The sequence below is a fragment of the Carassius gibelio genome, chromosome B4 (genome assembly GCF_023724105.1).
Source record: "Carassius gibelio isolate Cgi1373 ecotype wild population from Czech Republic chromosome B4, carGib1.2-hapl.c, whole genome shotgun sequence".
Taxonomy (NCBI): Eukaryota; Metazoa; Chordata; class Actinopteri; order Cypriniformes; family Cyprinidae; genus Carassius; species Carassius gibelio.
In genome coordinates this window covers 7459449-7476044 of record NC_068399.1, presented here as the reverse complement: position 1 = coordinate 7476044, position 16596 = coordinate 7459449, and the positions used below count along the sequence as shown (strand labels likewise).

At 35.0% G+C, this 16596-nt stretch overlaps 1 protein-coding gene and 2 long non-coding RNA genes across 4 annotated transcripts in view; all 3 read left to right on the top strand.

Annotated features, from left to right (window-relative positions):
* Window positions 1-6021, top strand: part of LOC127956124 (uncharacterized) — a 24229-nt gene extending 18208 nt beyond the window's left edge. Inside the window, exon 3 of the long non-coding RNA XR_008153490.1 lies at window positions 5343-6021. This is a non-coding gene — a long non-coding RNA (uncharacterized LOC127956124). The remainder of the gene's footprint in view (window positions 1-5342) is intronic.
* A 920-nt stretch (window positions 6022-6941) lies between these two features.
* LOC127956126 (uncharacterized) lies at window positions 6942-8626 on the top strand. Its single transcript, XR_008153492.1, has 3 exons — window positions 6942-8239; window positions 8350-8398; window positions 8489-8626. It is a non-coding gene; the product is annotated as an uncharacterized LOC127956126 (long non-coding RNA).
* Window positions 8627-10639: 2013 nt separating this feature from the next.
* Window positions 10640-16596, top strand: part of LOC127955948 (zinc finger protein OZF) — a 313902-nt gene continuing 307945 nt past the window's right edge. For both annotated transcript variants that reach the window (XM_052553637.1, XM_052553636.1), the window contains exon 1: window positions 10640-11535. In XM_052553637.1, the coding sequence (XP_052409597.1) occupies window positions 11136-11535 (400 nt within the window). In that variant the 5' untranslated portion in view covers window positions 10640-11135. The remainder of the gene's footprint in view (window positions 11536-16596) is intronic.

Genomic DNA, 16596 nt, shown 5'->3' with positions numbered 1-16596 from the left:
ATCTATACTTCTACTTGAGTAATGAATGCCAGTACTTTTGACACCACTGCTTAACACCAGTGAGAACATTCTCTCTCTTCGTATTCCTTTATTCGCAGCACTAAAACGTCTCCTAACAAAGAGATTAAGACGGACCACGAAGTGAAAACAAAGAAAAGTACAGTCTTATAGAGTCTGTTAGCACACGTCTCACTGAGATCTTTTCGGATCCTCTGCACTTCATCGCGAATGTGCTTGATCCGCGTTATAAAACCATTACTTGGATGCGGAAATAAGGCAGCGCGCATGAGAAATGATCCAGGCCGCGCTGGATGCGGAGAACCCGTGTGGAGACGGAGAAGCGCCAAGCGCAGGAGACTGAGATCAGAGCGCAGAAAAAAAGACTGGTCTCTGCACCAGATGAGTGGCATGCACCATCGTTGTCGGATATGTTCAGTGGAATTCTGCAAGAAAGTGCCTCAAATAATAATAATACGTTGGCTATTTTGATCTTAGGCTACTGTATATATATATATATATATGTGTGTGTGTGTGTGACATCTCATAATGTGAGATTTCTGCTTTAATTTGATAAAAAATCTTTATTTATGCCCTGGCCCTATTTAAATACACTGTCTCAAATATTTCTCAAATGTCAGGCAGATGACAAGCTCAACTTAATATTAATTTATGCAATTGCAATGTCTTAATTTTAGTAAAGTTAGTACACGGTCATAGCAATAAATGCAATGGTACTAATAATTGGCATAATTTATTTCGGTGTTTCGGTTTCGGTTTTCGGCCTTGGTGTTCTCTTTTTCGGTTTTCGGTTTCAGCCAAGAATTTTCATTTCGGTGCATCCCTAATTATTAGGCTTAAAACACATTGTGTTAAACAGAATATCATAAAACACGTTAAACGCGTTAAAACTTGTTGTGAACAGCCTGAATGAAGGCACTAATTTGAATATTAAATGTAATGTATGTATTTATAACAATAGCATGTCCACAGTTCTAGTTATTGGCAGCACTACCCTCTGATTATGTCTCCCTTTCCCCGCTGGCCTGTAGACTGCGCTTCACGCTCCGGGCCATTGCTCTGTCCATCTTTGTTACCCTGTCAGATTCTGTCCCCTTCCATGAAAAAAGGAGGTAGTACTTATATGGGCCCGACAAACCGAGGGGGAGCTTTTAATTGAAACGAGAGAACTAATATAGAGCCTTACATGGCTGGTCGTTTCGATTCTTTATTAATTTAATTCAGAAATATGATTGGAACATTTTATGTTTGTTAAATTCAAGTTTGTTTGTTTTTTAAATAGCCTACAAAGCGACCAGCTCAAGACCGTGAGTTGAGCAGTTTTGATCAGTTTATCCTTCTCAAATAAAAATAAAAAGATTAGCATCATAATATTTAAGTAATTAAGTCAAAACTACGACAATGAAATCATGTTACATTGCATGAAGTAAAATTGAATATATTACACCTGTAATTTAAAAAAAGGATGTGGCACCTGTCATACTTCACGTTAAAAACGAAAAACAACAATAGGCTTACTGACGATTTTTTTAAACTCAAATTGATTTATTTCAAGAGACACTGGTTTGTATTAAATTGTTCTATTTTTTTTTTTCAACATGCACTCAAATATTTATTCGTTATTATTTTCGTGCTGCAAATATTAAACAGGAAAATATTTGATTCACTTGCATGCCGCATGAAAGGAGGCGAATATCTCACTACAGATTAAAGAGCGTAAAAAACATTTATTGTTTGTATTTTATCTTAAAATTGACAGAAGCCTGAGGCTTTTTGTTATAATAAAAAGTAACAAAGCCCAAAGCTTATTGTGATTAAAATAGGGCTGAAACGATTCCTCGAGTAACTCGATTAAAAAAATGATCGAAGCAAATTCCTCTGCCTCGAAGCTTCTTTTAATTTATTTTAAAATCTCACGTCAGGTTCTTTCTCAATTATTTTTTTTTATGTGACACAACACATTTACGTCACCCACAAAGCGAAAGAAGACAAGGAGTCAGCAGTGTTTTGATTTGAGGGCACGGGCAAACGTAAAGAGAACGTCGTGACGTGTGTCCATTGCAAGATAGAGCTGGCATACCACAACTAGAGCCCTATGATTTCTGCGATGCAGAAAACATGGAGGGAATCACGGAATCCAGTCATAAAAACAGATTTTACAGTTTAACGCGGAATGGCACGGAATTTGCCAAATTTTGAATGAAATAATCGAAAATAGGTCATTGCACTTACATCAAATCATGATATGGACTAATATCTGTAAATATTAAGCCGGAACAGTCTATTTAAATATGAATCCTGCATGTTCTGCGTGTCTCTGTTAATGAATGGAGCAGAAGCGCGTCTTCATTCATTAAACACACGGAAGCGCGCATGACGATAGCGGTGATTTCAGCGTCTGCTGTCTCACTAAATAAGGACGTGAACACATGAAGAACATCTCAAGAACTGCACTGAAAATCACTTCATGAGCATTTGACCATTTGATTTGATTAAAACTAGCGTCACATCACATACACAGAACTGTAAAGGTATGTCAACCCGTCAAAATAAAAGTCCGGTTTATTTAAGTTTTTGCGGGTTAGTACTGAAAAGTTAAGTTTGCTTAATTTTCAATAATTAAAAGATTAATTAAATTAATATTTTATGTGTTTAATGTGCATCTATTTAAAACCCCAATTGAATGGCACTTAAATGCACTTAATTTAACTTTATATATTACTTTATTGTCATTGTTCACAGTACAAGTACAGACAGAGAAACAATGGGTAGTGATTAAATGTTTATTTTTGATGTATGCATTGCATTCTATGCATTTAAAAAATATAATTTTTTTTTTATATAAAAGGAAACTTAGTTGTTCATTTTAAGAGACCCAGGAGTCTTATTTTCTCTTGCATAATTAAAATTGCACTTTAATTAAGCATAAACGCATTTTAACTGATTACTCGATTAATCGATGGGATTTTTGGTAGAATACTCGATTACTTAAATATTCGATAGCTACAGGCCTAGATTAAAACGTTACATATTATTTCCAAGCTTACCATAATTAAAAGCTTGCGAATAGTCACATAACGTGTTATGTGAACATAAAAACATAACATGTTCATATGTAAAAATCAACATAACAAGAGTCAAATTTTTAAATGGTATAAAAACATTTTATGGTTATCAAACCAGTGGAATATTACATTTTAGTCCTTCAACAAATAACAAATCATTTTAATGCAGCTAGCTCGTAAACACAAATTACGTGGGAGACAGGAAGTTTCTCGCTCTGCACAGTGGAGTGGAGTGTTGTGACGGTACCAAAATTTCAGTGTTCGGTACCGATACCAGTGAAAATCCAAGGTTATCGGTACCAAAGCAAAACACAAAAATATTCGAATAAAAAAAAACAAAAAACTTTTTAGCACTAAAAATAAAACCAATGCCATTCTTTGGACTTATTTACAATTTGGTTTAAAGTTTTTCTACAATTTATATAATTATGAAAAACAGTAAACAAGTTTCACCCAAATTTAATTTGTCTTTTAATTTATGAAATGTAAACACATTTTATTTCTGGTAAATAAAGGGGATTTTCTAGTAAAATTAAAACGTGGAAGAAATATTGTGATTTATTTTATTTTTTTTATAAATTATTTCAACAGTAGTAGTAGTATCACATACATTTTACTAAATAATAGTAATATTTCTAGCACAATGCCTTTATGTAAAAATTAACTTTTAGTCCTAATGAATGCATATTTGTCATTTTAACTGAACTTAAGACTGGTGGTGATGCTTAAGATATTTTTGGTCATTGATGGTTTCTGTAAAAAAAATAGTAATAGATCATATTAATTATTATTAAAAGATAATACTACTACTAATTCTACTATCATACTAATGTATATACAATGCACTATGAATTGATGAGCTGCTGGGTTCATGAATATTAATCACGTTGTCTGCGTTCGGTCAAACTGATTTGCTGAAATCAAAACAGGGGAGGGTACTAGATCAGCGCCAGCCAATGAAATTGCCATTTGCGCATTAGCTCCACCCACTACCGGAGAAACCGGTATGTCTTCTGCTTGTTAACTCCATTACAGGAAAAGACAATAAAGAATAGTTTACATATAGCGTGTCGATTCAGCGTGGTAAGACTCTCGCTCTCTCTCTCTTTTGCATGTGTGAGAAACTGAAAAGATCTCTTGATGGAGAGAGAACTCTGAAGCTCAGATGCTGAAATTATACGCTTCAGTCTATGTAATAAAAAAACCCGCACGTCTCTGCCATTCATTAATACACACAGAGACGCGCAAAACACGGATTCATATTTCAAGCAACATTTGCGTTTTAACATTTACAGATACTGGTCCATATGGAGATTTGATTTGATTCATTTATGCTAACTTTGACAAATTCCATGACTGTCTATATTAAAATGTAAGTTTCATTTTCATGACTGGATTTTGAGATTCCGTCCTCGTTTTCTGCTTCGCAGAAATCATAGCGCTGAACCGGGTTTGAACGGGACCTTGGGACTACGGGTACTTAAAGAAACCTGGTACCGTCACTTTTAAATTTTTTAGTACCGACTTGGTACCGAAGTACTGGGTCTTTTGAGAACACTAGTGGACTGCATCATTCTGTTAACTTTGTGGTTCATTATTTTGAGTCGTTTGGGATGCGGTGAGACAGAAGACTCTCTCACAACATATTGCTTTATATTTCTATGGCTTTGCCCCTCCAAAATTGCCCCTTTCAATTAATCATGCTGCACGTGTCAGTAGTTCCCTGGCGTGGTTGCTCACACTGCAGGTGTACAGCACACTAATTAAACTGAACCGCGTTCTGGCCCACTTCTTCCAACCAACCGCGTCCGAGCGCAGCACAGAGCAATCACAGTCACCCGAACTGGGCTTTGGGGGTAAGAGATGCTCGGGCACGGTTCACATCCTTAGAAAATAATCGCACAGCCTAATCGATAATCGGTCATTAAATCAACTAATCGAATATTCAAAAATCGTGACCCATCCCTAATTCTAATATCAAATATGTTTAGCATAACATTACGCTGGTACGGTAATAACACTTAACAGCACTGATTTTACTGCATATTTAAACTGAGCAGTGTGGCTGCATTGTCCAAGTAGAAAGTTAACTGTGTCACCCTCATGTTGTTCACACCCATTTAGACAATTATTTTAATTTTTTTATAATCTTTCATCATTTTTGTCTTTCCATTGAAAGTCTAGGCAGTAGACTTATTATTTCATAGGAATTTTGTAATAACACAGTTTGTAACATCAGCTAATCTGTTTACTTTACAGATGGAGCTCGGAGAGACCGGACAGTTCCCACAGTGCTAGTTTTTCAGCACCCACACCCCAAACACAAATTCGTATAGAAGTTTTCAATAATAAAAAGTTTATATGATAGTTTATATTTAGCTATGAAGCAATAGTTTATTGTCATAAATATTAAACTAAATATTAAAGTCCTTCTGTAGTGAAAATCAAGTTTTTATGCTGTTTTTTTTGTCTTTGTGGCATTAAATATTGCTACATCACAATCCAATAACCAATCACATCTAAGAATAATTTCCTATAGCATGCTAATACCAGCGCACAAGCACAAAGCTAAAGACAAAATTATAGCAAAAAAACTTAAATATTTGACTACAGGGGACTTTCATTTTTTTTTACTAGATATGAAATTTTCACCAGTCTGTTCAATGTGTTGAAAGTGATTATCTTTAATAATTCAGATACTTGTTGAAATGCACATGTAATTGAATGCTTGCTTGGATCTGGAATGTTGTGTTAATAAATGTTATGCTGAAAGAGAATGTTGCAACAGTGCCAACCTGAAAATAAAATTTTATTAAGCTACACTTTGTAATGTTCAAATTAAAGTTTATACAATGTTTTATTCTTAATAACATTTAAGTGGAAAGAACATTGTAGGCACATTATGCTGACCATAAAATAAAGTTCCAACATTTTAACGTTCTTGGAATTTTCCAAATAAATGTTAATAGAATATTGTGTTTAAATGAAAATTAGGTTGCAGGAACGTTATGCTGACCATTCTGCAAAATAACGTTCTAGCAACGTTAAGCAAACTGGACATTTTAACGTTACTGGAATGTTCAAAATAAATGTTCATAGAACGTTATATTTTTTTATGAAATGTAAGTTTCAAGAACGTTGTAGGGACGTTATGCTGACCATAAAATAACATTCTGGGAACGTTAAGCAAACTGGACATTTCAAATTTTTTGGAACATTCTAATTAAAGTTCATAGAACATTCTTTAATGAAATGTAACTTTCAAGAACGTTGTAGGAACATTATGGTGACCATAAAATAATGTTCTGGTAACGTTAAGCAAACTGGACATTTCAAAGTTTTTGAAACATTCTAAATAAACATTTATAGAACATTATATTTTTTATGAAAGTTAAGTTTCAAGAACGTTGTAGGAACATTATACTAACCATAAAAAATGTTCTGGGAACATTAAGCAAACTGGACATTTCAACGTTTTTGGAACATTCTAAATAAACGTTCATAGAACGTTATATTTTTATTAAATGTAAGTTTCAAGAACGTTGTAGGAACGTTATACTAACCATAAAAAACGTTCTGGGAACATTAAGCAAACTGGACATTTCAACGTTTTAGGAACATTCTAAATAAACATTCATAGAACGTTATATTTTTTATGAAATGTAAGTTTCAAGAACGTTGTAGGAACGTTATACTAACCATAAAAAAACGTTCTGGGAACATTAAGCAAACTGGACATTTCAACGTTTTTGGAACATTCTAAATAAACGTTAATAGAACGTTATATTTTTGATGAAATTTAAGTTTCAAGAACCTTGTAGGAACGTTATACTAACCATAAAAAACCGTTCTGGGAACATTAAGCAAACTGGACATTTCAACGTTTTTGGAACATTCTAAATAAACGTTCATAGAACGTTATATTTTTTATGAAATGTAAGTTTCAAGAACGTTGTAGGAACGTTATACTAACCATAAAAAAACGTTCTGGGAACATTAAACAAACTGGACATTTCAACGTTATTTGCAACGTTCAAAATAACGTTTCCACAGCCAAAAGGGAACGTTAGGAAAACGTTCTCACAACATAAATTTGTTAGCTGGGCTATTAGCAAAACGCTGGCTGCGTCCGAAATTGAATACTTCTCTACTATATAGTATGGAAAAAGCAGTATGCGACAAATTAGTATGTTTGAATCTTTTGCGTTCATAAAAGAGTAGGCGAGAATTGCAATAACTCTCGCGAGATTCAGTTGTACGTATACTTAATTTGCGTTCTAATATGCCTACTCACCTACTATATAGTAGGGAAAAAGAGTATGTGAAGAAAGAAGTACGTTCGAAACCTTGAACCATAAAACAGTAGGCGAGTAATCCCCAGATGTCCTACTGCTTCAGCCAAGATTCTGAAGGGTTCATCGAGGGATACTTTTCAATCCCAGAATGCCACGCGGAAAGGATAAATCGTCATCGAACGTGAAGGAGAGCAGCGTAGAGGGTGTTTACAAAGGTGAGTATTATAAAACAAAACATGGTTCCCATGTGATAAAATCGTATTTGTTGAGCTACTGTAGAGTATGCTGTTGATTTGTTGAGATGTAAAGACGCTATAAAGCCAGTAACATCAGTATATTTGTGATGAAAAACAACATCAAAACATGTTTTATTATGTAAAGCGAACAACGGATCTCCAGTAAGCATATGTACGTCTCCAAAGTGGATTTGCATGAACCATATACATCTTAAAGACGATTAATTGTCTGTTTAATATGAGACAGAGAAATATTCTAAGAGAATTGCTTATGAGCAAATCACATGAACAGACATTTGAGTGAGAGATGTGTATGTTATTATATAGAATCAACTGTCTACATTGCTTTAGATTAATGTAAGTAATGTAAATAAATAAATCTACATTAAGTAAACATAAGTTATCTATTTCATTTGACCATTAGTATTGTTGATAAATTGTGGAGCTCTTGTGTTGGATAAAGTGAGTGAACACATCAGCATCTATCTCAACATGTAAATGCAGTATATCACAGATAATCACAGAGACTGACTCTTGTCTGGATGTTACAGGGACAGATGAGACACACGTGTGTTTATCTGCTGCAGAGAGACTGATGAAGAAATGATGCCATCAAAGATTCTCAGTGAGTACACTACAGTCATCAAAACATCTTTTAAATTTTAAGTTGTAGTTTATTAATAAACAGTTATTACAGCACTTTTCTGATTCTTGTTTGCTGTACATTTGATGCAGATCTTTTGTGTTGGAGCAGGTGACAGCAGCATCTGTGGAAAAATATAAAGTAAGATAATTCTGTTACTTCTAATACAGAAATGAAACGACACTGTGCTATTAAAATGACTGCTTTTGTTTTGTGTTTGTGCATCTTTAGAGGATCTGAAATGTCTGCAGACAGCTGTGTGCTCTGAGGATGAAGAAGATGGAGTGCCATGGGTGAAATGCTCCATCACTGCATCTCCTCTTGTTTTCTCATCAGGACCAGATCCTGCTGTGGTCTCTTCATCTTCAGTGACCCCAGAGCCAGCGAGAACATCTAGAGAAAGACCAAAAGACATTGAGGATGTGATTTTGGTCAAGTTTGTTCTGCTGGTTTCTGTTCATACAACATCAGTCAATAAAGCCTGAGTTTCAGAAGTTTCTAAAGTATCATCAAATAATGTCACAAAGAATCTGAAAGTCAGGCTCCATTGAATCATACTGTATGGACACAAACCAGCAGGAGAAACCTGACCAACATCACCTTTTATGTTCAGGCAAAGGATTGAACAGAATGGAGGCAAGTCATTAATGACTGAATTTATATGTTTAGATGACCTGATCCTTTAAAACCCCAAATAGAAACTGTATTAAATGTATGCATGCATTAATATTATAGTAGAACATTGAAGAAAAAAGCTTTAAGAAATAAGCAGCTTTATTTAGCATTTTTCTGCCCAAGACACAAAAAAAGCATTCACAAAATTCACATTTACATGAATTGATTTGCCAGACACTTTTATCTGAAGTGACTTACAGTGCTGTTATTACAGGATCTCAATCCTTCTGGAGTCACCTGGAGTAAAGACACACCGGTGGAGATGACTGTGGAGATTGATCCAGCAACCTTGCTCATGCTCATGTAGAGCAGACATAGATGTTTGGAGCAGACACAGCAGCAGTCAGATCGTCCCGCACATGTTCTCCTTCTCTTGTTCAGGGTTGTGTGGTTCAGGGTCTTCATCATGGTCTTCCTCATCCTCTCTGTGCACTCAGACAGGACTCGATGTCCCTGCTGGTTTCTCTCATCATGATCAGATTCAGTCTGACTGCAGCAGTGAGGGATGTGATGGACTGATGTGGGTTCACCGTCTGTAAACATTCAAAAACAGAACAATGTCTGAATAAAGCTTTATTTCATCGGTTGTTGACTTGTGTTTATTTATTGTGACGGTTACTTTTATTTATTATTTTACTTTGATTATTCATGTCTCCTGTTGTTGTCAGTAAATAAAATATATAACCTAATTGTTTTATTAACACATACATTAATTCATTACTTGACTGAATATTGAGATGTATTCATCTTAGCTGCATTTGTCTAGTGTGAAGTTATGCATAGATATGAAAAAAATGAATTACAATTTGTTTTACAAAAAATATATAGAATTATTAGTCACCATTTATCATTATTATTGTTGATAAGTGTTGGGGTGGGCTAGAAATGCTTTCTGAGGTAATCTTAATTTCTAAGTAGTAATACTTACATTTTTCAAGTGTAAAATCAACATTCTGCTCCAAAGCCGAGATCTTCAAGCACCTGATCAACGTCTTATTTGTGCAGATATTACAAATACTGCAAAACCTGAGGAAAACCGTACGAGGTAGGGTTGTGGAGTTACTGATGCTATGAAGGGTTTAATCTTCAAGGATTAAACTGTGGGTCATTTCAATAGAGTTAAAACAAAAACAACACAAATATATTGGTTAAACTACATTAACAATAAAAGGGCATTTTTGTATTCAACAAGATCACAAAAAGGAGCAAATTGCATCAACATCAAAATATTTAGGTAGTAAATATTAAACCTGTAGCAGTCAGTCATATATTTGAAGTTGTTATAACGTCATAGGTCACATGATAACGTAAACATGGCGGAATTCATTCATACTCAACGAGATTTGGCTGTAGAGTACGTACTCCTTTAGCGCACGTTAAGTAAGTACTTATTGAAATGTAGTACCTACTCGCTAAGTATGCGATTTCGGACGCAGCCGCTGTCATATGGCAACGTGAACGGCTGTAAAAACGGCGTCATTGACGTATTTTCGCACTTTTGTTACGGCGTTTGTAATCACAACGTTGTATTTTGCGGCGCAAATACGGTTTAAAACTGCAAACACGATTAACCTATTCACCTTATTCTGACCCTTTAGTTTGCCTATTCGCGTCTTTACATTACTGCCTTTAATAAAAATAACCATGGTTTTATTATAGTAAAACTGTAGTAACTGATGTTTTTTTGACGTGTTGACTACCATTTGTATAACCAGAGATTTACTAGAAATACCATGGTTAATAAAGCAAAACCATGGTTAATTTGTGGTTACCATGGTTTATAGTAACCATGTTTTTTTTGGTTTTATTTGTAGTAAAACCATGGTTAATTTTCGTAAGGGTGACTTAATATTTAAATCACTCGCCCTTAACGCTTCATTCGCGTCTGGTGTGAAAGCACCATCCTCTTCTCGCCGCTTCTGTCTCCAGTCCAGCGGGTGGCGCTAAAACACATTCGTTTGTTTGATAAACACCATTAGACCTCAGAAGAAGAAGGTTAGTTTCACCGCGCTCTCTGTTGTTTTGTCGTGGTGCTAGTTTAATACAAACTGTTAGAAATGTTGTTTCTGTACGTGGAAAAATACAGTTTTTGGATCAGGTCATTAAACGCCTGTAATATTCTCATCATCACAGTCGTGACTAAGTTTTGAATCAAGCAGGAAATTCTGGAGGAGTATCAGCTGAACTGAGATCTGCTGTGAATATGGAGTTTGTTAAAGAGGAGAGTGAGGAAAACACGAGTGAAATAAAACAAGAGGAACCAGAAACCTGGAAAATACAACACATGGGACCAGAAACCTGGAAAATAAAAGAAGAGGAACCAGAAACCTGGAAAATACAATACATGGAACCAGACACCAGGAAAATAAAAGAAGAGGAACCAGAAACCTGGAGAATAAAAGAAGAGGAACCAGAAACCTGGAGAATAAAACAAGAGGAACCAGAAACCTGCAGAACAAAACACGAAGAACTAGAAATATTAAGAATAAAACCCGAGGAATCAGAAACCTGGAGAATAAAACATGAGGAACCAGAAATATTGAGAATAAAACACGAGGAATCAGAAACCTGCAGAATAAAACAACAAGGGGAGGAACAAAGAGGTAGGTTTTTATTCTTCTAACAGTCATTAAAGACAAATGTGGTACATTCACAGATCCTTTGTGTAAAGACAAGACCTTAACTATCATTAAATTTTCTTAAATCCATATTTCAAAGTTCTTATGGGAATGTGACCTAACTGACCGGAGGATATTTAATTAATTAGACTTTATTTTTGTGAATCCTACAACTAGGTTATTTTCTCAATATTTTAACTTTTTTTTTTTGCATGCTCAGATTCCAGATATCTTCCAAATAGCTGTATCTCGGCCAAATATAGTCTCATCGTAACAAACCATACATAAATGGAAAGATTATTTATTCAGCTTTCAGATAATGCATACATCTCAAAACACATACAGCACACAGAGCATTGTCACAACATCGAAATAAACTTGTTCATTCTAATGTCTGATCTGTAATCGGTGATTTCTGATGTGTAATTATTTAAGTTCAGTCAGATTTTATTTGTCTCAAATGTTAATGTTTTTGTGTGTGTGTGAAAAATCAAGCCAGTGACCAAACTAAACATTGTTTCTCATAAAAGCATGAATATAATACATTATTTAAATTGTTATATTTAGGGCTGCAACTAAGGATTATTTTGGCAATCTATTAGTTGGCCAATTATTATTTTATATTAGTTTTTTTAAAGCCAAATTTTCTTTTTCGTTTGACAAAAACACTTTTTCAAATTCTGCCAAATGTCTTTCAAACAAACATGCCAATTTAACGCTATGAAAACATGCAGTGCGTAATAATTTATTAGACCACCTACCATAATAAAAAGAGAAAGTGAAATATTTTAGGGATCTGTCAAAAAAACTGTTTAAATGTTATTGTCGTTAATTGGGTAAATAACAAACTCAAACAAACAAATAGTATTTATTCACGTGATAAAAAAAATTGCCTCTTATACCTTTCATAACAGCTTGTATTCTCACTGTCATTGTTTTGGTATTTTTTGACTGTAATTGGGCATCTGGGAAGGAAAAAAAACACTATGAAGTGCTTGACTAGGCTATGTTTTCCCGCCTTTCTTTCATAGACAACAGCAATAATTATAGCATTAGAAATAGCCTACTACTGTTACTAAAGAGCTTACACAAATCGGAGGACTAACCAATACAGAAAGCTAAAACGTGATTTTGGTAATCATCAGTACTGTTAGTTTAGAGCAGCAGTGGCACAAACCTTACATAATTTATTTATAGCCTTATATAAATTTGTTTTAATTAAATTAAGCATTGTATATAGTGAATATACAGGGTTTAGCATAAATGAGAACACTCCCTCTGAAACTTAACCAATTCATCAATTACTCTTTACTTCGAAGACATGTTAGTGTTCTTTGGAGATGTACTGTTACAACTAGCTTGCTAAATCAATTACCAAAGAAAAATGTCCAAAATTATTCAGCAAAATAAGGTTTTCTTATCAAAGCGATATAATTTTGTTGCAAAAATGAGTACACCCTCCTGAAAGTAAAAAAAAAAAAAAGTGTATAGGTGTAACCGAGTTAAGTTGTATGAAGAGGAAGGAGACTGGGGTCGGCGTACTGGGGCTCGTGGGAAACTTTATTTAACAATGATTACAAAAATAATCACTCCAGATGCGTGTGAACTTCACAATCTGTTTCGGCGCCGCACTACTACAGTCTTCCTGTCTTTTCGCCCGCCGCTCTTCAGCTTCTCACTCCCACGAGCATAGGTCTGATTGGCAAAGGACAAAAAAGCAGGAAACTATACGGTGCACTTACCATGACACGGCGACAGAACCCCACCCCCACACACACAGTGACATAATTTATATAGCATAATAATAAATTAATAATAAATTATTGTACTAGTTTTTTGTTTTTATTAATTAAAAATAGAAGAAAAATAGAAATACACATCTAAATTAAATGATTAAACAAACTAGGCAAAATAGGGATGAATTCCAAAAAAAATCATTTATTGGGCATTTCTTGTCCTCCCAGATGTTTTGTTTTAACCTTATTTCTATGGTGTCCTTTACATCTATTAAAAACAACATCTTTATTTCCCTCTATATTTTTGAAAGGTATCTTTTCTTGTGTTTTTGTTCAGCCATTTTGTCAGTGCCTCCGCCTGTTGGTATGTGCTTTATTATATATACTTCTATGATTGCTAATCCACAACAGATGACGATTATTAGGTTGAACATTCAGAATATGATTCCATAGGTTATATTTCAGCATGAATTTCGCGAATTGGCAGCGACTCTAAAGTAGCATGTAGAACGCGTTCATGTCAAGTACATTTTTGGGGAAAAGCGCATGAAATTGTGGTGAAGGTTTGTAACCTTGCATGTAGAGAGCACTCTTCAGAGCTAAGATACATCGTTTTCAGGAAACTCGACCCAGATCAGTTTTAATCATTCATTAAAGTGAATCGGTTCAAAGTAGGGCTGCTCGATTATGTCAAAAATCATAATCACAAATATTTTGGTCAATATTGTAATAACGATTAACACGATCATGAGGGGGCTTATGACCAAAACTTTATATGAGTGATTTATTTAAAGATAGTGAAAGATATCAAATATGAATTTCCTGTAAATAAGGCTGCTACAATCATTATATCTGCACTGGTTACTTCACTGGTTTGCACTCTTATCTACCATGTGCTGCTTTACTTATCTATCTTTTTTTACATGACCTATTTGTATAGTTGTACTTTATATTTTATTATCTGTGTTTAATGTTCTACTGTTAGTGTTATTTGTATGCACCGGGGGTCTGAGAGTAACACAATTTAAATTTTCTGTATGTATGTACTGTACATGTGGAAGAATTGACAATTAAGCAGACTTGACTTGTCTTGTTCACAAAATGATTGAAAATAATTAAACTGTCAGTAATAAAAAAGCAAAGGAACAAATAGAAAATAATAAAAAGATACAAATTTAACAAACTGTCTCAAGCAGTATGAATATTTCATTTATTTGCTATACCATTTATTATTAATGTCTCTGTCTTGTTTCAGTTTAAGTTTGACTTTAGTTTTGTATTACTAAGCGTGCAGAACAACCACCCAATAAAGCATTACAATAATCTAACCTTTAAGTCATAAATGCATGGATTAACATTTCTGCATTTGACTTTGAGAGCATAGGCCGTAATTTAGATATATTTTTGAGATGGAAAAATGCAGTTTTACAAATGCTAGAAATGTGGCTTTCTAAGGAAAGATTGCGATCAAATAGCACACCTAGGTTCCTAACTGATGACGAAAAATTGACAGAGCAACCATCAAGTCTTAGACAGTGTTCTAGGTTATTACAAGCAGACTTTTTAGGTCCTATAATTAACACCTCTGTCTTTTCAGAATTTAGCAGTAAGAAATTCTGTCATCTGTCACTATCATCCAGTTTTTTTATATCGACTATGCATTCCATTAGTTTTTCAAATTGGTGTGTCTCACCGGGCCGCGGAGAAATATAGAGCTGACTATCATCAGCATAACAGTGAAAGCTAACACCATGTTTCCTGATGATATCTCCCAAGGGTAACACATAAAGCGTGAAGAGTAGCGGCCCTAGTACTGAGCCTTGAGGTACTCTATACTGCACTTGTGATGGATATGATACATTTTCAGTCACTGCTACGAACTGATGGCGGTCATATAAGTACGATCTAAACCATGCTAATGCACTTCCACTGATGCCAACAAAGTAGGTGTGTGCCGGTTTCAGAATTGGTGACGACGGTTATGACGCGAGTCAAATGTGACGGTTCATAACATAACCGTCGGGGGGGTTGGAGGAGCGGATAGCGTGTTTCATTTTGTTTCATATTGTCTCGCCACCATGCTAGTGGATCTGCGGTAGAGTCAATTGGTTGATCTTGGAGATAGCTGGTTAACTCCGTGTCAGCGCGCGCTCTGATCGGTAAAGAGATTTCAGACCTCCGTTTAGGAGATCTGTCACAAAACTCATCGTCTGCGCCAAAGTATTTTGAGTAAATTTCTAAGCCGCACCCGCCCGCCATCCGCTGATTAGCTGACTGACTGTTTTGCGGGTCAATGGACGATGCGATGCTTTGCTGATGCTAGCCGCAAAAAAAATAAAATAAAGCCATTGTCTGTTCTAGAAAGGATGCAGCAAAGATATTTAATGCTAATGTATGAGGCATAGGCCTAAACTGAGTTTCATTTACGATGAGATGCGCTCTAGTTCGCAGTGCAAGTGAACGCGGCGCGCTGGTGCTTCCATGTCACGGTTATCATTGTCTGCTATATTTGCTTTTTATTTATTAAAATACATGCAATTGGTTGATGAAACATTTATTAAAATTAAGATAAAATTTGTTCAAAACGAAATTCGTTTTTAAGAAAGGTTTTCTACAAAGCAAAATTTAATGAAGTGGTAAATATCATGTCTGACGATTTACAAAACTTCATTAAGTGGTAAAAACCATGTCTCCCGATATATTGCTTATCTTATGATCCTATCTAAAAAAATAAAATAATTTTTGATAAAAAATGTTTGTAAAAAATATTTTAATGACACGGTTTTGGCGGTTATAGAGTTCTAATGACGGTGTTCAACTATAACCGCCGGTCTCACGGTTATATACTAACCGTCACACCCCTACAACAAAGTGTTCAAGTCTATGCAAAAGAATGTTGTGGTCAATTGGGAAAAAGTGACTGCACGCGGACGGGGTGCATGGCTGTCAGCAGCGCATGCAAGAGGTGAATGATGAAAGAAGTGGTACTGCTTGTCGAGCTCTTCCGCCTTCTGAAAGCTGTGTGGATGAAGCTGTATGAGACGGAACAGAACGCGGAATGTGAAGTGTACCCGGGGCGTGCCTTAAAGCTGCCTCCTTAATGGACACCTACAATTTGAATGTAACATTTTTGCATTCAAATGTGGAATTTTTTTTTTATTATTCTACGAATATTCTAAATTCAATTTTTTTTTTTTTTTACAGCCCTTGCGCGAACATGGCAGCTCGATATAATAATACACATCCGATCATCTAATCGCTTGAATGTCCAAACCATAAAACAAATAGAACTGACAAAGTTTAGTGAAGA